The sequence below is a fragment of the Staurois parvus genome, unplaced genomic scaffold (assembly GCF_062004578.1).
Source record: "Staurois parvus isolate SC_StPar_1 unplaced genomic scaffold, SC_StPar_1.0 ptg000454l, whole genome shotgun sequence".
Lineage (NCBI taxonomy): Eukaryota > Metazoa > Chordata > Amphibia > Anura > Ranidae > Staurois > Staurois parvus.
The window spans coordinates 7574316-7600000 of record NW_028318250.1 but is presented as its reverse complement, the minus strand read 5'-3'; the positions used below and the strand labels follow the sequence as shown (position 1 = coordinate 7600000).

At 42.1% G+C, this 25685-nt stretch overlaps 1 protein-coding gene across 1 annotated transcript in view; it reads left to right on the top strand.

The window, feature by feature from the left end:
• Window positions 1-1448: 1448 nt before the first annotated feature.
• Window positions 1449-25685, top strand: part of GNL2 (G protein nucleolar 2) — a 70364-nt gene continuing 46127 nt past the window's right edge. The window contains exons 1-6 of the mRNA XM_089688801.1: window positions 1449-1635; window positions 15774-15858; window positions 17530-17624; window positions 17752-17891; window positions 24248-24432; window positions 24797-24863. Of these exons, the coding sequence (XP_089544927.1) occupies window positions 1572-1635; window positions 15774-15858; window positions 17530-17624; window positions 17752-17891; window positions 24248-24432; window positions 24797-24863 (636 nt within the window). The 5' untranslated portion in view covers window positions 1449-1571. The remainder of the gene's footprint in view (window positions 1636-15773; window positions 15859-17529; window positions 17625-17751; window positions 17892-24247; window positions 24433-24796; window positions 24864-25685) is intronic.

Sequence of the window (25685 nt, the reverse complement as noted above, 5' to 3'; positions counted from 1 at the left end):
AGAAACCCATTCCATGAAGCTCTCTACACACTGTTGTTGTGCTAATCTGAAGGCCACACAAAGTTTGGAGATCTTTAGGTATTGACTCTGCAGACAGTTGGCAACTTCTGCGCACTGTGCACTTCAGCATGCGCTGACCCCGCTCTGTCATTTTACATGGCCTACCACTCTGTGGCTAAGTTGCTGTTGTTCCCAGTTGCTTCCACTTTATCATAATACCACTAACAGTTGACTGTGGAATGTTTAGTAGCTAGGGCATTTCACGGATGGACTTATTGCACAGGTGGCAACCTATCACTGTACCACACTTGAATTTACTGAGCTCCTGAGAGCGACCCATTCTTTCACAAATGTTTGTAGAAGCAGTCTGCATGCCTAGGTGCTTGATTTTATATACCCGTGGCCATGGAGGTGATTAGAACACCTGAATCCAAAGATTTGGAGGGGTGTCCCAATACTTTTGGAAATTTAGTGTGTACGTGTTTGTATATATATATATATATATATATATATATATATATATATATATATATACAGGCATACCTCGTTTTACGAACGCCTCGGTTAACGTAATTTTCAGTTTACGAATGAAAATCCATTGAAAATAATGGCTCGGTTTACAAATTCTTCCCGCAATACGGATGGATTAATTGGTTTTCAATGCATTTATGAATTCATTTTTAATTATGTCCCTGTACAGTATTTATGCCTTTATAGTGCACTTTTTAAAGAGTTTTGAACAATAAAAGACTTTTTTTTTTTACTTTTTTCTGACCTCCGGAACGGATTAATTGGTTTTCAATGCATTCCTATGGGAAACTGCTTTTCGATTTACGAATTTTTCGCAATTCGAAAGGTCCAGCAGAACGAATTAAATTTGTAAACCGAGGTATGCTTCTGTGTGTATATATATCTATATATATATATTTTGCAATGCCTCATATACTGATGTGAATGTACAATATATATATATATGTATATTTAAAGCACTGCGTAAATTGACAGCGCTATATAAGTACCTGAAATAAAATGAAAAAAATAAATTTTATATATGTATCACCTCCATGGCCACATTTTTATTATTATTTTGAGTTTTTTAATAATAGCAGCATCCAGTGAGTGTATTTCCTCTCTTTATTATATTGGTGCAATGATGTTGGTATAATAGAAGTGTTATATTTATTGGAACATTTCTTTGGTAACTAACTTTTTAGTGTATATATATATATATATATATATATATATATATATATATATATTCACATTGCAGAAGGGAAACGTATCCTAATCAAACATTGAATTACAAAAAAAAAAAAAAAAAAAACTACTACAGAAATTTGTTCCAAACTGTCATATGTTAACTGTTCACATTCCAGAAGGGCAACTTGCCCAAACCAAACATGGCGCACGAAGTTTCCTGTTAGCACGTGATTACCCGGAATGCTTTGTGGCAGCTCGGTCTCTTCAGTGCGGCCTGTAAACAGCTGAGGCTGCCTCTCCGTGTCCTCGTGTGAACATTCCCTGGGTTTGAAGCTTTGTGCCTGTGTGTGGAACCGGAGAGAACCGTCAAGATGGTGAAGCCGCGGTTTAAGGGACGGAACACCATTAACCCGTCCAGCTCCAGCAGTAACCCAGGTGTGTGAGTCGGTAGGGACAGGAAACGTGTTGTGATACTTGGCTGGGACACTGAGCAGGCATGATGGGTTTTCCCTGACTCGTGTCACTGAGCTCATATCCTGCTGGCCATGGTTAAAGATGACCTGTTTCTTCTAGCATTAGTATATTGGGGCCATTAGTTTATATGGGGGGCTGTCTGTAGGTTGGTGGTCAGGAAGATGTGTGAGCTTCTGGGGAAGACATTGCTTGAAGTGTACTTGAAAACACATTTCCTGAAACTTCATCTTGAGCAGCTGTGCATTGTAGCCAATCAGCTTCTAGCTTTAGTGAAAGATGCGCTTCAGTCTGTTTTGGAGAAATCCACAGATACAAATCCTGTAGGTGCTGACGTTTAAAGGGGGAGTTAAAGCAGAGTTCCAGTGAAGATGTAAAAAATAAGTCGGCAGCTGAAAAAACTGTAGCTGCTGATGTTTTAAAAAACAGCCACTTGCCTGTTTCTCGATCCCACAGTCCCCCCCACTGGCAGCACTGTATACCCGCTGCCGGCATCTTTGGTGTGGGCATTTGGCTGTGACAGCTTGCGCAAGCGAGTAGCGCTGCCCTTTCTGAATGGTCTTGTAGTCTTCTGGCACCTGTCACATGTCCCAGAAGACTACAGGGAGGGGGGAGGACAACTTTCACTTCTGATCGCCTAGGTCAGGGGGTAGGCAACCTGCGGCTCTCCAGCTGTTGCAGGACTACAAGTTATATCATGCCTCTGCAAGTCATAGATGTAACTGTCAGTTTTGCAATGCCTCATGGGAAATGTAGTTCCACAACAGCTAGAGAGCCACAGGTTGCCTACCCCTGGCTTAGGTAAACGCAGCGGAAGGGGGAGCGGGTACCTGTCAATCTCAGTTACCCGCTCCCCAAAGGTGCCAGTCCTTAACAGGTAGCGGGGGACCAGTCCTTAAAGTGGAGCTTCCCTTTCTGGGTGGAGCTCTGCTTTAATGCCCAGAAAAGAAAATTCCAGGCTCCTGTGAGGTTATGCATTATGATAGACTTGTCTCTAAAACAAAGCCCTGCAGCGGTGCGCTGTCACCTCTGGCAGGGATTCCATCTTCACCCGGTCTTCCTTCCATGTTTGTGGGCTCCGGCTGTTTGAATGCCCGAGCTGTGATAATGTCACTCCCGCACAGGAGTCAGGGCCACAGCACAGTGCTTTGAAGGGATGGCATACTCAGTATGCTGTGCCTGCAAAACGCAGTTCCTATTACGCCAGTGATGTCACCAGCTGTAAAACAGGTGAATATCTCCCAAACAGTGCATGTTTAGGAGATATTTATTTTACCTACAGGTAAGATTTATTATAAGCTTACCTGTATGTAAAAGATTCAAAGCGGAGTTCACTACCACTTTAGGCTCCATTCACACTTGTGCAACTTCAAAATTGTGCACTTTTTTTTTTTTTCATTGTGACTTTGGCTTTAACCAAGGATCATTGTTTGTGGTGTACAAAGTTACACACAAGTCGCATGTGTAACATTCAGGTGCAACTTCATGAATTAGGAGGGTTTACATTGAAGCCTATGGCCCTCAAGTCGCATGACCAAAGTAGTGCAGGAACTACTTTCAAGTCGCTGCGACTTGAAGTCACACAGATATGAATGGTACTCATTGGGAAACATGGGGTGTGACTTTGGACCCCAAGTCGCACAAGTGTGAATGGGCACTTATTAAAAGGACAGGATCCAGCACTGTCCTCACCTGGGCCAGTTCTTCTTTTGTCTTCAGGTCCACATGGCTGGCATGTTTACCTGTGAATTCAATCTTTGTGAATGGTCATGCAGCCTTCTGGGACCTGTGATATGTCCTAGAAGGTTGCAAGCAGGAAGAGGGTGAGAATTTCCAGTGCAATTGCAATGGTTATTCAACTGGAAGTGGGAGCGTGTACCTGCCAAAACCTGGAGGAATTGGCTCTCACTGAGCCCACCCTCAAAAAAAAAAAAAAAAAAAAAAGCCAAAAGTAGAGGGGGGCACAAATCAGAACTTCCCCTTTAAAGTGAAGTTCCACTTTAAGTTAGAAGCTGATTGGTCACCATTCAGGGCTGCTTCGGTCTTGGTAAATTCTCCCCGTTGTGTTCTGGTCGATCTAGTGTTATGCCACTCAAGTGCTAGATCATAAAACAGATAACATATATAGGTTTGATGAAGGTTCCCTACGCCCAGGGGTGGACTGACAACTCATGGGGCCCCTGTGTCCTTGCCCAAACTCAAAAAAGCCTATGAAAAAGGTACCAGGGGCATCTCATGGGGCCCCCTACTGGCAGTGCCCGAGTTTCCAAATGGTCAGTCCGCCCCTGCCTACGCCTATGCAATTACTGCATAGAACTAAATCAATCAAATTTGGAACTAATCGTTAAAGCCTACGTGCGGTGAACATAAAAAAAAAAAAATCCTATATACAGTGGGACCACAAGGAACATAGCCATTCCTTATCAGGAAATTGATCACAGCAGCAAAGATAAATAATTTGGTAGCGGCTGGAAGCAATAAAAAGGTACATTTTGAGTGAAGAATAAATAAGCAAATAGAATTTTTTTTAAAAAACAAGCGTTTTTTTAAGTCCCAGTTTACTAGGTCAGGTTCAGCCCTTTGTACCGTTTGTCTTACAGGGTTAGAATGTGATTCCTCTTCAGGGATCAGTCCATCGTCTGGGTAGACCTTTCTTTGGTTTTAGGATGCTTTTTCAATCTTCTAAATTGACATTCTGCGTGGGCCTGTTGTCAACACAGAGGCGTAAAACTGTTGCCAATCCCAACAAGCAAGGATTTGCTTAACCACTCAGGGACATAGTCTCTTCAGACTTACATTGGACACTATCATCAAGAATTACATGGAAGACTAAAACATACGCAGGAGGTCAAGGGATAGCTCAGTAGATTCCAATCCCTCTCGCAACTACTTCTGTATTAGGTCAACAGAAACACAGGATCAGAGTGAGCGCACTAAATGGACGAAGAAGGCTGCTAGCATAAAGGATAAAAACCTCACAATCCTCAGAGAACCTAATAATAGAATAAGTATGCAGTGCTCATAATGTAAACTTGTTATTAGAATATAATAAAACTGCTGATAAATGAAAAATCAAATGGCAAGTAAAATGGTGAATGGATGATGATATTGATACACAAGGTGAGTGGAAATGACTCAAACTCACAACTTGTACCACAAAAAGACATAAAAAATGTAGAGTTCTGGTAATCCAGTAGACGGGTGAATGGATGATATCACTGTTCAATAAGCACAGGGTGTTCAAAGTAGTAACGGATAAAGTGCAGGTGACTTCTTAGTGCTGTAAATGAAGTCTGCTTGCACTTACCAGAAGCGCAAAGGATATGCGCATGTAATAAATATCAGATCGCAATCCGGGACCTCGTAGTCATTACAGTAATGGTCATCAGAAGGTTAGGGGGGTCACCAATGGTTCACACACATCAGGCAGCTCTCCAAACAACATAATGGACCAGAATCCAGTGAAGATGAAAAACGCGGATACTCCCTTAAGCGATTCCAGCTGTTTAGGTGATTCACACCCGGAGGTATTGTTCCAACCTTGGGGTGGCTCAAAAAATGTTGATAAAGCCACCCAAAAACAAAAAGTGCATAATAGTGTAGTTTGTTTATTATAAATCAATTAAAATTGACATAAAGTCCATCACAAAAATGAAACCATGATTGGATATACATCAAAGCAGAGTAGTGCTTAAATGGTAAGAAACAAACAAAAATAGCATGGAAAAGCAATACCAAATTTGCCCACTGAGCTAAAATGTAGATGAAAAAATAAATGCTGAAACTAGATGTGTAGGAAGCAGTAACATAGCTGGCCACTGGGCCCACGTGTAGCCTCAGTGGAGAACGTCAGTCTGACAGGGCTAATCCCCTGTATTAGGTGCCCATAGATTTCTAATCCAGACGCTAACATTCCTTCTAAATTAGCAGAAAAGTACCAACTAAGCCAGTGGGTAAACTTTCTACTTAAAAGTGCGACCCCACTTCTTCATCTGTGATTCTTCCTTAGCAGAACCCTTTTGGGGTCCATGGGTAGCTTGCCTTTCAGGCATTCAGATACAGAGAGCAACTCTTTTTAGTTCTCTGGCCAATTCTATTCCTCTGGCACTTTCTTCAGCTGTTCCTTTTATCTTTTCCCTTGGGGCACATCACTTGTGACTTGTGGGGTTAGCTTGTTTTCTTTTGGCGGAAGCAAAGCCTTTCAAAGAAGACCTTTTTATAGGAGCGTCCCCTGGTTTGGAATTCAATGGGACGATGGTTCTAGGTCAAGGGTACTGAATTTAAATTCACTGGGGTTTAATCAGTAAAATTTTCTTTCAGCGGAGGTCCGAGTGTTATATTGGTGCTATGACTTGAATCCTTCACATCACAGCCTCCCCAGAGACCTGTGTTTTTCTAGTGTAGAAAAACAGAGATCTCTACACAAGTGTGAATCTTTACATCAGTGTCCTCAGTCCCCCCTTTCACATCACAGACCCGCATTTTTACATCAGTTTTCTCAGTCCCTTTTCCAAGGGCAGGACTTTTCATGTTAAAAGCGGGTGAATAGGTGCTTGGACCGCCCTGCTGCCTAGCAACCAATCACCTGCTTCTCAACTTGAAAAGTCCCGCCCTTTGTCCAGACTTGCCCTGCTTCCTGTCTTGCCTGAATAAGGTAGGACAGTGTGGGAAGGGAGAGTGCTGCAATGTTATGAAAGGGACAGACCTGCCACGCCTCCCATGTTGTGCACTTCCTTGAGGAAGATGGCGGCAGCGGGGAGAGGATGCTCAGGCAACTATTTGTCCCAGATAGGACTTTTACTGGGTCTGAATCCAGGCCACTGTCCGCAATTTAGTGATGCCTGTTCTAGGTTGTACTGAGGCCTACTGCTAGTGTCTGGATTCATGCTAATGCTTTGCTCATTCAGGGGGATCAGAAACGCGTTTAGACCCATGTCTAGAGGCCAGAAGTAGACTATGGCTTAGCGTCTTCTTTATTTCCGTCTCAGGCACTCCTTCTGGAGGATTTTTCGCCATAATCCTTCCATTGTGATGACTTTGTGAGAACGAATTCCAGATTTTTTTTTTTTTTAGGAGTTTCTATACACCCCTTTTAGAGATCTAAATTATGATCTCCCTGATATGTCTTGTTGCCATTCCCAGTAGATGCTTGCATCTCATCCCTTAGGCTATGTTCATACTAGCGTTGTGTGCAGGCGGCAGAGAGGCGTTTGGGAAGCGTTTTTACCGCTTCCCAAATGCCTCTGCCAATTCTGCACATTACTGCACATTACAGCACATGGTGCTGTTCTAACGGGAGCGTTTGCGTCGCGGCAAAACGGACGCCTCTGGTCGAGTCAGGAGGTGTTGAAGCCTCCTATTCTAGTCTACGGTGCCGCTCCGCAAACGCCCGGCGTGCGGTTGCGACGCGGTTGTGGGGCGTTTGCGGAGCGGTAACACCATTCAAACTGCATTATAGGCATTTGTGGGGAGTTTTTAACGCTCGGCAAACGCCTAGCAGCCGCCGCTAAACCGCGTTTGCGGAGCGTTTGCCAAGCGTTAAAAAACGCTCTGCAAACGCCGGACCAACGCTTGTCAAGCGTTATAGGGGTAAAACAGCCAAGTGTGAAAGAGCCCTCAAAGTGATAGTAAAGGCTTAATATTTTTTTTAAAATAAACCTGTTATACTTGCCTGCTCTGTGCAGTGGTTTTGCATATAGCAGCCCCGATACTTTTCTTCTTGGGTCCCCTGCTGGCGCTCTGTGTTCCTTCCTCCTACTGAATTCCCCCATAGCAAGCCAATTTCTCAGGAGGCACTCATGTATGCTCACTCCAGAGCACAACTATACTGCATCTTAGCACCACAAACAAAACTCTTGTTAGATTAATTTTGAAATATACAAGGCACACTCACCTATCCATCCATGTCTCAATGCTGTATTTTGCTGAAAAAAAACACTTTGAAAAACACCCTTTTGCATTTCTGCCCATGTCCATCTTGAGTAAGGGAGGATGATTCATGTAGCATTTACTTGTTAAAATCCATGTGCCCATAGCTCAGACATGCAGGCAGAAAAGCATGCGTAGCTGAGAGAGCCCCTCCTCCTCTCCTGTAGACTCCTGGGATGTATGACCTAATTTGCCTAGACAAGGAAACCAGAAAGTAACTTAAAAAATGTGTAAAACATGTTACTGATATACTTTTCTATCCAATTACTAATGCTAGCAGCATAAGGATTAAAAATAATCGAGGTTGATTTAGAGAGTGAAGTCCCACTTTAAGCCCATGCTCCCTCCTCAATGGCTGTGATTGACCGTAGCGGGAGCCAAAGAGGAGGCAGAGAGCCGGGACAGCAGCTGCTCTCGTGCTGCACATCGCTGGACAGGGCTTGGGTAACTATTAGTAGGGGCTGCTGGGGAGGGCTGTACCAATGACTTTATAACCACTTTAATTCTTTGAGGTCAGGAGTACAAAGGCTTAGTGCCTTCCCATTGTGACCGGCTGGTCTTCTGTGCCAGGTCAGGGTTGTGATGGGGTTTTCTGCTCTTAAGACCTGTGCTCTCTGATCCTTGCTTCTCTATCAGAGGAATTTGTTGTGTTTTTTTTTTTTTTTCATGGACTCAACCTGATCAGTGTTTCGCTGTGGTTGGAAGCACAGTAGAGCCTTCTCAGAATATGAATTATTCACATGTCCAATTCCATCACATATCCCAAAAACAGCATTATTCCTCCTTTAAGGACAATGGAGGGAGCCATGCAAATCCTTTTTCTTTTTTGCCATATATTTCATTTTCAGATGCAAAAAATATAGAGAATCGTTTCAATGTTTAATTATCTCATCTAACATAGTTCCATTTAAAAATATATCCATAGAACACCTTATCAAAATATTTTTAGCCCATGGCTTTAACTGTACATCCAGAGCTACCAATGGGCAGCACAGTGGCTAAATGGTTAGTACTTCCGCCTGGCAGTACTAGGGTCGTTGGTTCGAATCCCAGCCACGGCACCTCCTGCCTGGAGTTTGCATGTTCTCCCTGTGCCTTCGTGGGTTTCTTCTGGGTACTCCGGTTTCCTCCTACACTCCAAAGACAATTGTCTCCTGTCTAAATTGGCCCTAATGTGTGTATGTATGAATGTAAGTTAGGGACTTTAGATTGTACACCCTTTGAGGGTTAGGGAGTTATGTTGGCCACCCATTCCTGTGATACTTGCTCCTCTGCTGGGAAGATCATACTATTGTTATTGGTGTACAGGGCTGTTGTTAGAAATCACAGGGCCCCTTACACCCTACTTGAAAGCTCCCCCCACTCCGTTCCTGAAAATATCAAAACAGTATTCTCACTCCAAAATCATTATTGGCAGGCACAAACCTCAAAATTCCTGCTAAATCTAACAGATAAAACTGCATTGAGTCAATAAATAAAGCTCTGTGTGTAAATAAGATCTTGGGACTCATTTACATAGGTGCTTTGTCCTGTACAGTGTGAATCAGTATTTATTTTTTATGTGGTTGTTGGTGTGTGCAGGCAGTCAATGTTATGTTATGGGGATGCAGCAGCTGTACGAACACAGCCTCAGTTCCTAATTTGACAGGTGCGTGGGTACAGGTGCATGACCTCCAAACACTAACAGTGTGTATTTGGGGCCACTCACCTACACCTGCACACTTATCAAATTAGGACCTGCAGTTATGTTTATACAGCTGCTGCATTCTCCGAGTAACAGATGGCTACAGCCACACAAACACTCATTCAGACTGTATGGTCCAGAGAACCCATGTGAATGACCCTTTACATTGTTTTACATTATCTTTTATAATGTTTTTAATTATTTTTTTGCAATTTAAAAAAAAAGTTTACATTTTTAAAATGTTTTTTTTTTTTTTTCATGCTTTTGGTGCTTTGGTGAGATGACAGTTGTTTCTGTTTAGACCCCTGGTATCTCATCTTTGAGACAGAGGAAGGAATTGAGGACACAGATTCCTCAACTCTCTGCAGCCTCTGAAGATGAACAGGAGACAGAGGCTATTGATCATTCATAAACTGAAGCATAGTAAACACATATTACTATGCTTCAGTTATGAATGAACAGAGTGAGTAATCAGCATTGATCACTCACTGTCCTTTCAGAAAAGAAAGGGACCTGTAAATAACATATTTACCACTCCTTCCACCACTCTATCCTGATAGATCCCCCTATGTACCTGCCAGGGCCAGATCTAGCCTGTCTGATATGGGGGGTGCACTACAAAAAGTCAAGGCGCTTGCTTTCTGAACTAAAAAAAGATACATAATGAACTGCTAATGTAATTTGACAAAGACAATGCACACTATTGTGCTATACATTATATGGATTATACATTATATAATTCTTACCCCTGCTCTCTTTACATTAGATCATGTGTTACATACTTCTGCCCACTCTGAGCTGTGCTGTATATTACATAGATTTGACTGCGAGACTCTGTATACTGAAGTGTAATTAAAACATACCTGATAGTATGCAATCGACCATACGGTTTTTTTTTTTTTTCCATGCATTTTTTTTTGCAATTAAAAAAAAAACGCTGCTAAACAGGGATGTGCGATTTGTATCGCCCAACTCCTGGGACATGCAGTTCTGGGCGCCGGGCAGGTAGTTTTTGTTTTCACATAGCTTTGCTACGTGCAAGCAGCAGGGCTTATTTGTTAGGTGGCTATGGTGCCGCCCGAATGCTACTACATACCTCGCAAAGTTGGCATCCCCTGGACCCTCCCCCTGCTATGTCTCCTGGGCCCCGCTTGCCCATCTGTGGGCCCGGGACCAGCTCAGCGGGTGTCGGCATGTAGTACGGAGGAAGGAGACTAGGAAGTGATGTTGTATGACCTCAGTGCTGAGTCCCCATTGACCAATTTCCTGGTTGTTAAAGCCGGCAAAGAATGTCGTGCGATGTGATTTGCACTGCACTACATTCAATGGAGCTCAGAGGAGACATGCAGGGCTCATTAAAGAGAACTTGTCACCAAAAAACCATCACATAGTGGATTTTAAAATACCAGTCAAAGGGAAGTTGCTTTCACAAGACACATGTGGTGTATCAAGAACAACTAAGTTAAATTAGGTAAATACAAAATATCTTTATAGTTGTCATTTATTGCTAGAAGAAGGGTATTTATATGTGTGATATATATATATATATATATATATATATATATATATTTTTTTTTTTATACTATTTTTCATTTTTTGACAACATTGGAGAGATTTCCCTTCACTTCCAGAACCAATGTCCCCATTGGAAGATTTCCCCTCCATTACTTTTTTTGGTGACAACCCAAAATTTGGCATTTTCTTTTACTTTCACTTTCAATAATGGTAAACAAGACAGAGAGGGTGAATCTTCCTAACGGGGACACAGATGGCAATAAAAACCTGACAGGGGGTCTAATCCATCTCCACTTTATCCAAAACAGAAAAAAAAGTTTTGTCTTTAGTTATACTTTATGTAAATGGACCCCAATTATTTTGTGTTTTTCCCATATTTAATTTCCTTTGAATTGCTGTTAAGAAATTGATCCAAAAATGTAGAGACCACTCCAAATTGTCTATAATATTCTTAAATCCTTAAAGCAGAAATCTGGGGAAAAGAATTTTTGGTTCATGCACTGAGGCTGTGTCGGCACTGCGCAGGCCAAATGCTCGTTTTATTCTAGGGGAGAGGACACTGAAGATGTAATCATCTGACCCTGTCACAGCCCCACTGCATGGTGTAAAAAAAAAAAAATGACTGTAGTTCGTGCCTGGACTTATTTAACGCATGCATTTATTTATTTCCTTTACTGAATTGATTAACACCGTTTTATTAGTTATTTTACCTCCATGTTTTTTTTTTGGTTTTGTGCGGTAAATAACTCATAAGGTGATAGTGAATTGACGTTTTCAGTATCTCATGAGATAATTGGAGAAAATGTGTCACATGATTCAATTGTCTCATGAGATATTCTTTAGTGAATTGTGGCCACAGAATGGTAAGGATTATATAATGTAAATCCTTGTGTATAAGACTGAAGTGGTTAGAGTATGTTATATACATCCCAGTGTGCAGAGTGCAGTGAACGAGAGTATGTATTGTACACCACAGAGTACTGAGTACAAGTCAGAGCTTTGGCTGTACTTCTCCTTTAAATGCCTCCTTCCTTAAGCAACACTCCAAAAAGTAACCATCCACTGTTTACCTCTGCACACCACTGTACCTACCATCCACATCTCAACTCTGCACTCAGCATTTACATCCACAGCTCACCTTTGCATCTCCTGTCCATAACTCACCTCATCACCCCCCTTCACATCTTGTCTCTGCCGACTTCTACATCACATTTCTGCATTCCATGTTTACAGTTCACCCTGCTTTCACCTTTACACTCCAGCTCCATCCACAGCTCTCAGCTTGCCACCCAGTCTCCATCCTCAACTTTTACCTTGGCACCTAGTCCCCACCCATCCACAGCTCTCACCTCTGCACTTAGTACTCCCCCCCCCCCCCCACTTCCATCCACTGCTCTCAACCCACTGCATCTAGCACCCCCATCCACAGCTCTCACCTTTCTGCACCTAGAATACCCCTCCCCCCATCCACAGCTCTCACCCCTCTGCACCTCGAATACCCTCCCTATCCACAGCTCTCACCCCTCTGCACCTCGAATACCCTCCCTATCCACAGCTCTCACCCCTCTGTCACCACTAGGCACCTAGAATACCCTCCCCATCCACAGCACTTTCATGCAACTTGAGGGCCACAGACTTCAATGTAAACCCTCCAAAGTCATATAAAAGTTGCACCTGAATGTTATACATGCCACTTGTGTGCGATTTTGTGCAGCTCAAGCAATCATCCTTGGTCAAAGCCAAAGTCGCACTCAACCAAAGTTCCGTCAAAGTTGCATTAAAGCAATTCTAATGATTAATTTTTTGTTTCTTGTGGAAATAACAAACATACTGTACTTACCTGCTGTGTGCAGTGGTTTTCCACAGAGGAGCCCGGATCCTCCTCTTCTTGGGTCCTCCGCAAGCTCTCCTGGCCCTTCGCTGCCAGGTGTCCCCAGAGCAAGCTGCTTGCTATGGGGGCACCCACTGCTCCGTGTGACCATTCACACACAGAGTCCATGGCATGGCCCTGCTCCCTCTCTCTCCTCGCTGGCTGGCTGTGATTGACAGCAGCAGGAGCCAATGGCTCCCACTTGCTGTCTCAGCCAGAGGAGGCAGAGACTCAGGACGACCGTATTTAAATCGGAGGTGATATTAGGAATGTCGGGGGCTTTTAAAAATAAGAGACTTTATGGCGACTTAACATTGTGGTGTTTATCTCCTCCCTTCCCTGCCTCTCTCCAGCACCGCACCTGGGGACTAGCAGGGAGGGGAGAGACCTTGCAGTGTAATGAACAATTGGCTGCTTGTCAGGAAAGGGTGGGTCAGGGCTTATACTTTATCTGAAAACAGAGACCCTAGAGAATAAAATAGTGGTAGTTCCAATTGTTTATGTTGCATGATTTTACCGCAAAATTTTAGTACAAAATACAAGCAAGTTAATTTTAGGGCACAAAAAAAGCAATAAATTACCCTATTTTTTTGTAAAATATAAGAGATGAGGTTGCAGCAAGTAAATAGATATCCAAGGATAAGTTCGCCTTTGGAACATGTAAACGTTCCACCCGTTGTTAGGGTGAAACATTTAACATGTTCCCATAGCCTGAGCCGTGCCTGCCACCCCCCCCCCCCCCGACAGGTAGTACGGGGAGAAGTTTCCCCATACTATCTGTCAGTTTTGAAAATAGCATGGCCGTGCGGGGCTCTGCCTACGAGGCCGCATCACTCATTCACAGTGTTCTGTGAATGAGTGCCTACAAGTCCCAGCAGCCTTAGCGGCTGTTAGCTTGTAATTTTTCAGTGAACTACCATGGCACTGTGGAGCGCTGTGGTAGTTCTTTGCTTCCTGTCAGTATATCTGCTTGCTCGCACATCCCGTACGGCTAGCAGATATTCTGACAGTTCTGCAGGAGACCTGCATGGCATCAGCAATCTACTGATCGCTGTGCAATTCTTTCCAGGTTCCAATGGACAAAAATAATAAATGCACATTTTTATTCTTTTTTTTACCTGCAAAAAAATGTGCATTTATTATTTTTGTCCAAAAGGTAAACATATCCTTTAAGGTACCATAGTTTGTTGCCATTTCACAGGCGTGAACAGTTTTAAATCTTGACATGTTTAGTATCTATTTACTCAACGCAGTATCCTCTTTTTTTTATATTTTACCAAAAATTGGATATTTGTTTTTGTGTATACTAAAATTGTTAAAGTATTTTTTTACCTACAGATTTGTGTGTGTGATAAATGGCTGCGCAAATATCGTGTGAGAAAAATTTGTAACAGCCACCATTTTCTTTTCGGGACTTTTTGCTTTAAAAAAATATATAATGTTTGGGGGTTCTAATTTTTTATTTTTTTTTTGCCTAAAATAAAAAAAAAATTCAGATTTTTTTTTTTTTACCATGTATTTACGAAATGTTAATATTGCCCCGGACGGCGAGTGTATCACCTGAGGTTAGTCACTTCACTGGTTGTATGTAAACCAGGGCTTTAACCCCTGGTTCACATATCCACTTTCCTGCGGGCCACGTTTTACGCGGGCACAAGAGCCCATTCATTTGAATGGATTCCCAGGCCCCAGGACACAGGGAAGAAATCACTGCACTTCTTCTGAAAACACAGCCCGCACGAGAACCTCGGTTCCCAATGCAGTTGTGATTTCCAGTGCGGGAGGCGTGCCATTAGAATTAATGGCACCCGCCTGTGGGTCCGCATTCTTCTGTGTGGGTGGATGTTTGTGCGGTTCCGCAGCTGCACCACCCTCACATATGTAAACCTAGCCTAAGGCTTGTGCAAAGGTGTGGCAAGGGGTCGTTAGGGTGTCTTTAATAGCAGGTAGTACTGTGGTTTTATCCCCCGCAGTCATTCACACCTGAATAAGGGCAAGCAGCTGTTCAGGGCTATGATGCTTTGCTTCATGGTCACAAAAACATCAAATAGTATGACACACTTGGTATTTGAAAGGAAATGTACCCAACCGTGTGCAATGGGTCGACATTTTCAGGATAAATAGGTGGCATGGAGGTAGCACATTGCCTCCTCACCGCCTATCAAAGGCTTCTGAAAAGCAATCTACTGCATATTGCTTTTCACAGGGGCACCAAGGGCTGCCATATGTGAGAATAAGCCCTTCTTTCCTTGAATTCTGCTACACACATTCTCTGTGTCCTGTGATGCCCTGTACACATTACTGTGCCACACATTACAAAGAGCCTGCATTCTGAACTGCAAAGGTACGGAGGAGTTTCAGGAGGTACAATAGGGATGTCCAATTCCTATCGCCTGACGCCTGGGACATGTAGTTCTGGGCGTCAGGCAGACAAAAATTTTTTATTTTTTTTCTACCTTTAGCCCTGCTGCGGGTAAGCAGCAGGCTCACCTGTCAGGTGGAAGCATTTGGGTGGCAGCGCTGACAGTGCCAACCTCCCCTTCCCGCATTACATTCAGTGGAGCACAGGGGAGACATGCAGGGTCTTTTACACCCTGAATGCCTCAATAAAGAGAACCTGTCAACAAAAAATCATCACATAGAGAACAAAGTTTTTTTTGTTTTTTTTTTAATAAATTGTAAAAAATGAAAGTTACACGGAAGCACATACCATTCCCCCCCAAAAAAATTGAGGCACCCCCACATATACGCAAGTACAAACGTAAAAACACGCTGGGGCGCCTACACATGAAAACGTTGATAGCGATACACATGTCACATATCGCCGTGCACGCCGGAATGATAGCAATAATTCTAGCACCAGACCTCCTCCATAACGCTAAACTTATGACCTATAAGGGGCTTTAAACATGTCGAGGAATGCTCCTAAATTGGGCTTCAACCCTAGAGTGGAGATGCAGTCTGCACAAGCAGAAAAAAAGTTGTCCTTTTTTTTTCTGCACAGTGCGACCACAGATCAGGATGGGAGCAAGTGCACTTGGTCCCCTGAGGCATGTATCAGACTTGTGGACTGCCAGTAACAATTCTATGTATTTCTGAAAACAGATCGTGTGAAGGGCGCTGGAGGCAACAATATGAGAGACCGGGCAACAATCAAGCGTTTAAATATGTATCGCCAGAAAGAACGGAGGTAAGTTTACTTCATCATATTCTTATGTAATGCTCTCTTGAAAACTTATATTCAAAGTACCTTTTTATCTAGCCTTTTCTAAAGGCAACCAATATCTTCGCCTTATTATAAGACAGCTATATTTGTGTCTACACAATGTTATTTTTATTTTGTTTGTCACTTTCTCTTCATTTCTTGATAGATTATCTCCATGTACCAGCTATGACAGCAAATCAAGAGTTTTGGGCACTGTCACTACCCCTTTGTTTATTATCTGTCCCTAGGGTCGTGTGATTTTTTTTTTTTTTCCTTCTGATTTCTTGATTATGGAAAACTTGTTGGTTAGACCTAGAGGATGTTGCAGCATGGTGTTATTTATACTGGGCTTACTTTAAACTGCTGTGTCTTAAAGGGGATTACTGGGAACAGGGTTGGACTGACCATTTTGGAACTCTGGCACTGCCCGAGGGCCCGGGGTCAGTAGGGGACCCCATGAGATGCCCCTGGTACCTTTCATAGGCTTTTGTGGGTGTGATTTGAGTGTGGGCGAGGACACAGGGGCCCCATGATTCCCTATTGCCCGGGGGCCCCATGAGTTGTCAGTCCGCCCCTGACTGGGAATAATTTGCCAAAGAACTTTGATCCAGCAGGACCCAAAGCAGCAGGTGTTTGTACATGTGGGCTTTGAAATGCCAGGCAGAGTTTGGTCCATTTTTCACTGGTGTTCTAGTTGAGTGGGCATCTGCCTTGTATTCTCAGGTGGGGTATTGCTTTTTACATGGCAATCAAGAGATTTCAATGCCGCTGTAGGGGAATTGGCAGAAAATGTATCAATGCAGTACATTTATTCAGAGTAATCCCATTATGGAGGGGGATTTAAAATCTCTACCTAATGTTTGCTACATGTGCAAGACTTGCATTGTCAGGCAGAATTTTGTGTTGATTTAAAGTGTTACTAAAGGATGCTTTTGTGTTAATAGAAAAGAAAAAAAAAATTTATACTTGCCTGCTCTGTGCAACGGTACTACTCAGAGCGGCCCCGTTCCTCCTCCTCTTGCATCCCCCGCCAGCAATCTTGGCTGCTCCTCTTCTTAGTGTGTACCTATAGCAAGCCCTTTGCTATGGGGGCACTCTATGTCTGCTCACTTCCGAGCTGTGTGTCTATGCAGTTGCTCTCCATAGACACACAGCGGGACTTAGCCCCGCCACCCACTTCCTCCTCACTGCGGATGATTGAGAGCAGCAAACCAATGGCTCCTGCTGCTGCTGGAGTGCTGTGGGAATAGGAAGAGAGGGGAGTAGAGATGCAGCTGTGCACAGCGATGGAACTCTTCTCCCCTCTTTTCCCCTTCACACAAGAAAGGGGGAGGACAGAGAAATATAAACTTTTTTTTTTTATCTTGATGCAAGCAATGCATTAAGGTAAAAAAAAAAAACTTTTTAGCTTTGGTATCATTTTTTGAGGGTAGTGGCTTGAACAGTTAATGTTTACAGCCAGGAGAGAAATTGTGTAGGTTGCTAGTGTTGACCTTTCCTTATGAAAATGTTGGTTTATTAGCTGTCTGTTGCTGTGTTGGCTTTAGTCTTTTTTTCCATTTGATTAAAAGAAAAGCTGTAGTTCTTTTTAATTACTGGATATACCATAGAAACAGTATAATCTGTTTATGAACATTGGTTTGGCTCTCACTTCAGGAACAACCGTGGGAAAGTAATCAAGCCTCTACAATATCAGTCTTCAGTCGCATCTGGCACAGTGGCTCGAGTAGAGCCCAACATCAAATGGTTTGGTAAGTTTTTCATTGTAAGTCACTTAGTGCCTTCTTTTATTGTGGTTGGAGATTTATTTTGTCTTTTTTTTATCTTTTGTCCATTAGAGATATTTTATTCTTTTTTTTTTTTTTTTTTTTTAATCAGGAAATACCCGTGTGATTAAGCAATCATCTTTGCAAAACTTCCAGGAAGAGATGGAGGCTGTAATGAAAGATCCATATAAGGTGGTGATGAAACAGAGCAAACTACCAATGTCCCTATTGTATGATCGAAAGAAACCTCATGTAAGTCATTAAGCAGTTAAAGGAAAAAAAAATATTTTTGTGATATAAATGCCTTACTTCCAGCACCCCTTCACCATTACAACCTGTAGTGTGCCTAGGAGGATATATGGAAAGCATGCAGGCTGAGGTACCACTAGGAGCTGAACAGTGTTTAACACTGGGCACTCTTCAGACATCCTTCCTTTAAGCAGCTTAAGGATCAAATGTTTGCTTGTTTTCCTACTTGATGTGGCAACATTAGTAATGGAAAGTACATAAGCAGAAAGGCACTATTGTACTTACAGAAAATACTATCTTCAATTAGGGCTCAATTACACTTGCGGTTCAGAGTGGTTAAAACATGTGGTTGAGCCGCATTCTTGCAACCTTCCCTTAAGCTGCAAACGCTGGGAATATACATATGCTACAGCAAAAAGGATCCGCCCCTCCCGTCATGTTCATTGAGTGGTACCGCCATTGAATGCAACCTATTCAAGCAGTGGGTTGGCATTTTGAGGGTTAGAACAGACGGTGAGCTGGTGACCTATCGCCTCCTCATGACCTGTCAGACTGCTCTGAAATCGATCCACCATGGATCACTTTTCAAAGGTGCAACAATACCAGCCTTAAGTTTAATAGTAGCTTTAGAGTGCCTCCCTCTTTTCCTAAGGTAATGAAGTTCTTTAAAGGACACACATTCCAGGCTGCTGGCAGTGGACATCAGTTGAAAAGGGTATGGTTTCATCTGAAATGTCAGAAAAAATGTGTAATTTGTAATATGACAAACTATGGGACAAAAACTGCTGGAAGGAGTGTTTGTTTTTTTTTTTTTTTTGTTCATGCACCATTAGCTTTTTCTACTTTGAGCTATGAAATATGTCGAATGTGTCTAAAATATAGCCATTGCCTGCTCAGTTTTATTACTTTATGCTAATTAAACTCTCTCCAGAGCAAATGATTTTACTTTCCAAAAAGGAAACCTCTTCTGGAACTGCACATTCAAGCTTAGCAACTTGACTTTCTGCTTAGGTTTGGTTTTATAACCAAAGACAGCATATGTTTTCAGATTTATTAGACAAGAATATTATTATTATACTGTCTAATAATATGACATAACCCTGTTCTCAAGCTGGGAACTTTCATCTTGTTTCAAATATTCAGAACCTCTTCACATTCATCACTCATTTTTTAGGAACATAAAGTTCTGTTATGCATGCACGTTTAAAGCAATGTTTTATGTTTTTTTTTTCCCATTAGCCTAATGCACATGTGTTTTATTAAATATAAAAGGGAAATGTTATCGGAGTATAACGCTACACAGAAACATAGGCTGCAAAACTTTCTTCCAGAGAACGTGGGTGTTATGTTTGGAGAATAAATTAGCACATGTGTTGTATCTAATTAGAGATATCATACCTGTGGCTTTCTCTATTCTATAGATTAATCACAGTGTTTTGTTTTTTTATTGGCTTCTGCCGTTTCTACTGAACATTTGTTTCATGGGAGTACCCTGGCATTGTAGAATTACCATGCTGGCCCAGAAAGTGTGTGAAATTGGCCTTGGTTTTCCCTAATGTTTTTGTTTCATCATATTTTTTGGAAACTATCTTCAAAGAACTGAAGACGAACTCTGAAGGCATAGTCTGAGGCACAAATGTCCCAACGCTTTCCAAAAGCACAGTGTGTAAGCACACTTCAAGAAAACTGCATGCTTCTGGGGTTTGATAAGCTTTTTGTTTCTTGCTTAAGGCGAAGTTCCACTTAAAGCAGAAGCTCTTTAAAAGGTGCCACCCCCTAAAAGGTGCCAAATATGGCAGTGGAGGGGGGGAGGAGGCATATAAGCGGAGCTACTGCTTTTGAGGGGGGGAGCAGGTACCTGGTTTTGACAGGTACCCGCTCTGACTTCCGGCTCAGTTCACTGGCCTCCTCCTTGCTCTCGCAGTCTCCTGGGAACTTTCACAGGTCCCAGGAGACTGCCGGACCAATCGGGAGGCGTGACTCATGCGCAGTGGGCGCCAGGCTGAGAAGCCACAGGCTTCACAGTAGAGATGCTGGCGCTGTGGAGGACAGATGGAGAGAAGGGACGGAGTACATCGCTGTACCCCAGGACAGGTAAGTGTGTGTTTTATTAAAAGTCAGCAGCTACAGTTTTTGTAGCTGCTGACTTTTAATAAACATAAAACGGCTGCAACTCCACTTTAAATACAGTGGGTAAAGAAAAGAACTGCCTCCTTTAAAATAATGACCACACAATGGTTGAAGGAAAAAAAGGTGAATGTGCTTGCATGGCCTAGTCAAAGTCCAGACTTAAACCTTGTTGAAAATCTGTGGAATGACTTGAAGACTGCAATTCACAATCGTTCGCCATTAAGTTTAACGGAACTTTAGCAATTCTGCAAAGAAACATTGCAAAGTCTAAAAGTGCAAAGTTAGTAAAGACATATGCCAACAGACTAAAGACTGTCATTAAAGCAAAAGATGGTTCAACAAAATACTACAAGGGGGTGGTCCTTTTTCTGATTCGGTGATTCTGTTTTGTTTTGTTTTTCCCCTAGCATTTTGGTGTTCTATCTTTCACTTGGATGTTATAAGTTGCACTTAGTAAATACAGCTGGATAAAGCAAAAACTGCCTGTCTTCATTTTAGGCTGCAATGCAACAAAATGTTTGAAAATTGCATTCATGGATTAGGTGGATTGCTTCTAACCAGAGTATTAAACAAAAAAAAAACCCCACAACCATTTTAATATAATTACATTATTCTTAGTTATCTCATAGGACTAGAGAACCCCACCCCTCTGTTGTGGGGGGGGGGGTGTATGTTGCCCTAATACAGTAGTGTGGGTGAGCATTGTCACCTTAGGACAGGAAGTGTTACTTCAGACCGTGCCACTGCTGTGCTATATCAATCATCAGACAACCTTGCAGGAAGCTAATTTGATCATCTCCTGGGTGGAGAAATGTCCAGAAATTTCTGCTGTTCACATCTTGCCACTGAACGATTGGAAGGTGAATTTACCTCAGTCGTCACTGCTTGGACCAGGGCGAATTGTATTTAAATCTGACATCTTCAATTTCCTATGTCAGAATTTGAGGGACTCCAGATATCAATATCCTGGTATTCAGGTTCAACAACGTTACTCTTATTTGTGGCTAGAACAAGGATCCTCTAGCACTGGCATTGTTTATTATGGTAATTTTCTGGATTTAGTTCAGGTTACTGTATGCCTTCCGGCTGTGGATTCTTCCTCCACTGCTGCGCAAAAGAGAAGAAATCGGTAATGCTGTCTCAAGGCCCTCTGCTCCATCCTGCTTTTCAGTGACTGCCTTTATAGGCATGGCTGATAAAATCCAGGTATTGAGGGACGGGTGCACAGTGCCTTGAAAAGAATTCACACCCCTTGAAATTTTCCACGTTTTGTCATGTTACAGCCAAAAACATAAATGTATTTTATTGAGATTTTATGTGATAGACCAATACAAAGTGGCACACAATTGTGAAGTGTAAGGAGAATAATGAATGGTTTTCACAATTTTTTACAAGTATCTGAAAAGTGTGACCTGCATTTTTATTCAGCCCTCTGAGTCAATAATTTGTAGATCCATCTTTTGCTGCAGTTACAGATGCAAAAGATTTCCTGACTTTTCCTGATTTTTGGGTATGTGTCTACCAGCTTTGCACATCTAGAGTGAATTTTTTGCCCATTCTTTGCAAAATAGCTCAATCTCTGTCAGATTGGTTGGAGAGCAAATGTGAGCAGCAATTTTCAAGTCTTGCCACAGATTCTCAATTGGATTAAGGTCTGGACTTTGACTGGGCTATTCTAACACATGAATATGCTTTGATCTAAACAATTCTATTGTAGCTCTGGCTGTATGTTTAGGGTCCTTCTGCTGGAAAGTAAACCTCTTCCCCATTCTCAAGCCTTTTGCAGACTCTAACAGGTTTTCTTCTAAGATTGCCCTGTATTTAGCTCCATCCATCTTCCCATCAACTCTGACCAGCTTCCCTGTCCCCGCTGAAGAAAAGCATCCCCACAACATGATGCTGCCACCACTATGTTTCACGGTGGGGATGCTGTGTTAAGGGTGATGTGCAGTGTTTGTTTTCCACCACACAAAGCCTTTTTGCTTTTAGGTCAAAAAGTTCAATTTTGGTCTCATCTGACCAGAGCACCTTCTTCCACATGTTTGCTGTGTCCCCCACATGGTTTCTCGCAAACTGCAAACATGACTTCTTATGGCTTTCTTTCAACAATGGCTTTCTTCTTGCCCCTCTTCCATAAAGGCCAGATTTGTTGAGTGCACGACTAATAGTTGTCCTGTGGACAGATTCTCCCACCTGAGCTGTGGATCTCTGTAGCTCCTCTAGACTTACCATGGGCCTCTTGGCTGCTTCTTTGATAAACTGTCTGAGATGTTCAAACTTGTGATATTTTTTATTACCTAACCCTGCTTTACAATTATCCACAACTTTATCCCTGACCTGTCTGATGTGTTCCTTGGACTTCATGATGCTGTTTGTCACTAATGTTCTCTAACAAACCTAATGAGGTCTTCACAGAACAGCTGTATTTATACTGAAATTAAATTACACACAGATGGACTCTTACTAATTAGGTGACTTCTGAAGGCAATTGGTTCCACTAGATTTTAGTTAGGGGTATCAGAATAAAGGGGGCTGAATACAAATGCATTCCACACTTTTCAAATATTTATTTTGTAAAAAACTTTGAAAACCATTTCTTTTCCTTCCACTTCACAATTATGTGCCACTATCGCATAAAATACAGCTATGTTTTTGGTTGTAACATGACAAAATGTGGAAAATTTCAAGGAGTATGAATACTTTTTCAAGGCACTGTATCTGGCTCAGTCATTCTCACATTCCCAAAATCTGAAAAGCCACTTAAAGAAAAATCTACTACCGTACTTGGAAATAGTTTTTCATATGGTGTAAACGCAGGTGTTTCAACCCCAGAGATTACATAGTACCTTGCATTCTGGACTTCCTACAATTGGGACTTGAATAGAAATTGGCTTCAGATATTCTTTAAGGAATAGGTCTCGAGTTTGTCTATTCCATTCCAGAATCCTTTGACTTCACTTGTTAAAACCTTTATTCAAGTTGTCTTGTGGATCATTTTCATATAATAGCACCTGTGCTTTCTTGGGATCTCTCTTGTTCTTTGCCCTGCAGAAACCATCATTTTGAACCTGTTACGGAACTCCCCTTAGGTGATCTTGCCTGCAAAGTGGCCTTCTTCATGGCTATCATATCTGTCGGACACATTTCAGAGTTAGGGATACTCTTGTAAGGAGCTCTAACTGTTTCACCACAAGGATAATATGGTCTTGTGTCCAAAGTCCTTCTTTCTAGCTAAAGGTGGTATAAGCCTGTCAGTGAAGACATTGTCCTTTCTTCCTACCTTGTGCCCTGCTCCTAACCATCCCAAACAAATTGGTCTCCATTGTCTGTCTGGCCATAATCAGAGCTATCTGAAAGTCACAGCCTCTATCCTTAGACAAAACTTGTCCATTTTTAACAGGGTCTCAAAGGGGACACCCTGCTTCCAAGTCCACTATTGCTAGACAGATAAAACAATTCAATGTGTAGGAGATTACATGCAAGGTACCTTCAGTACCCTTATATGCTCCCTTCACCAGATCAGTGTGAGTTTCCTAAGCATTCTGACATCAAGCATCTGTTGCTCACCTTCTCCAAGTTCTACTGGGTGGCCTCTGTGGATGCAGCCTTTGGCCACCAGATTCTATCAGCAGCACTTTTAGGCCATGTGCATACTGTATTCTCTGACACCCTTTCTCCTACAGGAGTTTAGCAGCAAAAAAAGCAGTATAAAGTCGTGTTTTTGCATGCATTCACACATCTGGCGTTAATGCATTTTGTTGGCCATAATCGTAATTTTTTCCGATCATTAGAGTGCATTAACATGCAAACGTGCTTAAATGTGCATAGCATTAAGGTACATTTTGGTGCTTTTGAGCATTTTTTATGCTCAAAAGCTTCTCTCCTGAATGCAACTTTTGGTGGGGTTTTTTTTCTGCTTCTAAATGCCCTTGCCTCTAAACTTCTGTAAGTACCTATAGCGTGCATGGGCACATAAGCTAACATGGAACGGCATTTAAAGGCAGAAAAAAAAAGCCTGTAAAAGAAGCCTTTTTGAGCTCAAGTGTGCATGACCCCTAAGTTCAGTCTTAGACCATTGTCTGTTTTGATGAGCCCATTGACACAGTTCTTTTAGCCTTGCGCTTGCCCACTCCTCCGATTCTTTGCTTGAGGATGTTTCAGGGTCTGTGAATATCCAACCTGTGTTCATCAAGGTTTATTTTGTCTGTCTGCCTCTTTTGTTTTCATAGAACTCCAAAGTTCACATCTTGGACACAGAAGCTTTTGAAATAACATTTGGTCCGAAGTCTCAACGAAAAAGGCCAAACCTTGCTGCTGGTGATATGCATGAGCTTCTTCTGAATGCTGAGGCCTCAGCAGAGAGCTATGACCAGGAGAAAGACAGAGACTTGGTTACTGAAGATACTGGAGTCAGGTATAAAACTAGAAACCAACTCAAGGTTCTTTCCTATGCTTATAAAAAAAAAAAGGTTGTTTTATTTGCTGTTTGCTCCCCTATTGAAGAAATTTACTCTTAGTTCCTGTCTTGGGTACCATAATCACAGGCGATTGTATAAGGTGATTCCCACAGTGACCGGAAATTCTATCCTACAGGGCACCTCAATAAAAACTGTTCTGTGTGGCCGTGTTTTTATAAAAGGTCGGGTAATTTTTTGCAGGTACTGCATCCTATTTATATGAATGGGCTGCTTTGCCTGTTCACACTCATTTGCACAGACCCACACCCATGTGAACCTACACAAAATGCCTATTTGTGAAATATTTTTGTTTTTATTTAGAGAGGAAGCCCGGGAAGAAATATATAAAAAGGGACAATCCAAGAGAATATGGGGTGAATTGTACAAGGTATTTAAAATATTTGCATTAACTGTGACTGACTTTTTTTTTTTTTACGATGCTGCTTATTGTTTGCATAGCGTACATATCATGGCCCTACCCCCATCATAAAACCTATACTGTTTTGTGAAAGCAGTTTAGATAGATACAAGTTACTAACTACCATGTTTGCTGACAAGAAATAAGGGGAAGATTTTGACTCGTGGGCTGCAGCAGTCCCTTCTCCTAGTCTTCGTGTTAAAGTTGTCAGGTTGTTAAGGGCGGCCTCAGATTCCTCATTTTTGAGGGTATCACATTCTGGATTGCACAGCTGACTTGGTAAAAGTGTTTGTATTTTTAATGATTTTGTTAAAGCTGAATTTAGATTCCAAAACCTCCTTGCAGATAACCAAAGTAGCCTGGTCCATGACCTGCCTGGGATGGGCCTATGAAGGAGCACAGCACACTTGTGAAGTCATCACTCTGCTGTCTTTCTCTAAGCATTTTTGCTCTAAGAAATAAAGCCCTAATTTATCCAAGAGCACTGCCTCTCCTGATTTTACTCTGAGTGTAGGCAGCTGGTGCCAAATAGGATTCATATACCTGTGCTGGTTTTAGATAGGTACATAACTAGATGAAATGGTGTGTGTTTTTTTTTTTTTTTTTTTTTATCTTGACAACTTTTTTCTTTGACCACCTCAGTAGTGAACACCTTCACCCCCTCCTGCCCCACCCAATTTTCACCTTTCAGCGACTCACACTTTGACAATTACTCAGTCATGCAACACTGTACACATTAAAAAAAACACATAACTTTTTTATATATCACACAAATAGAGCTTTCTTTTGGTG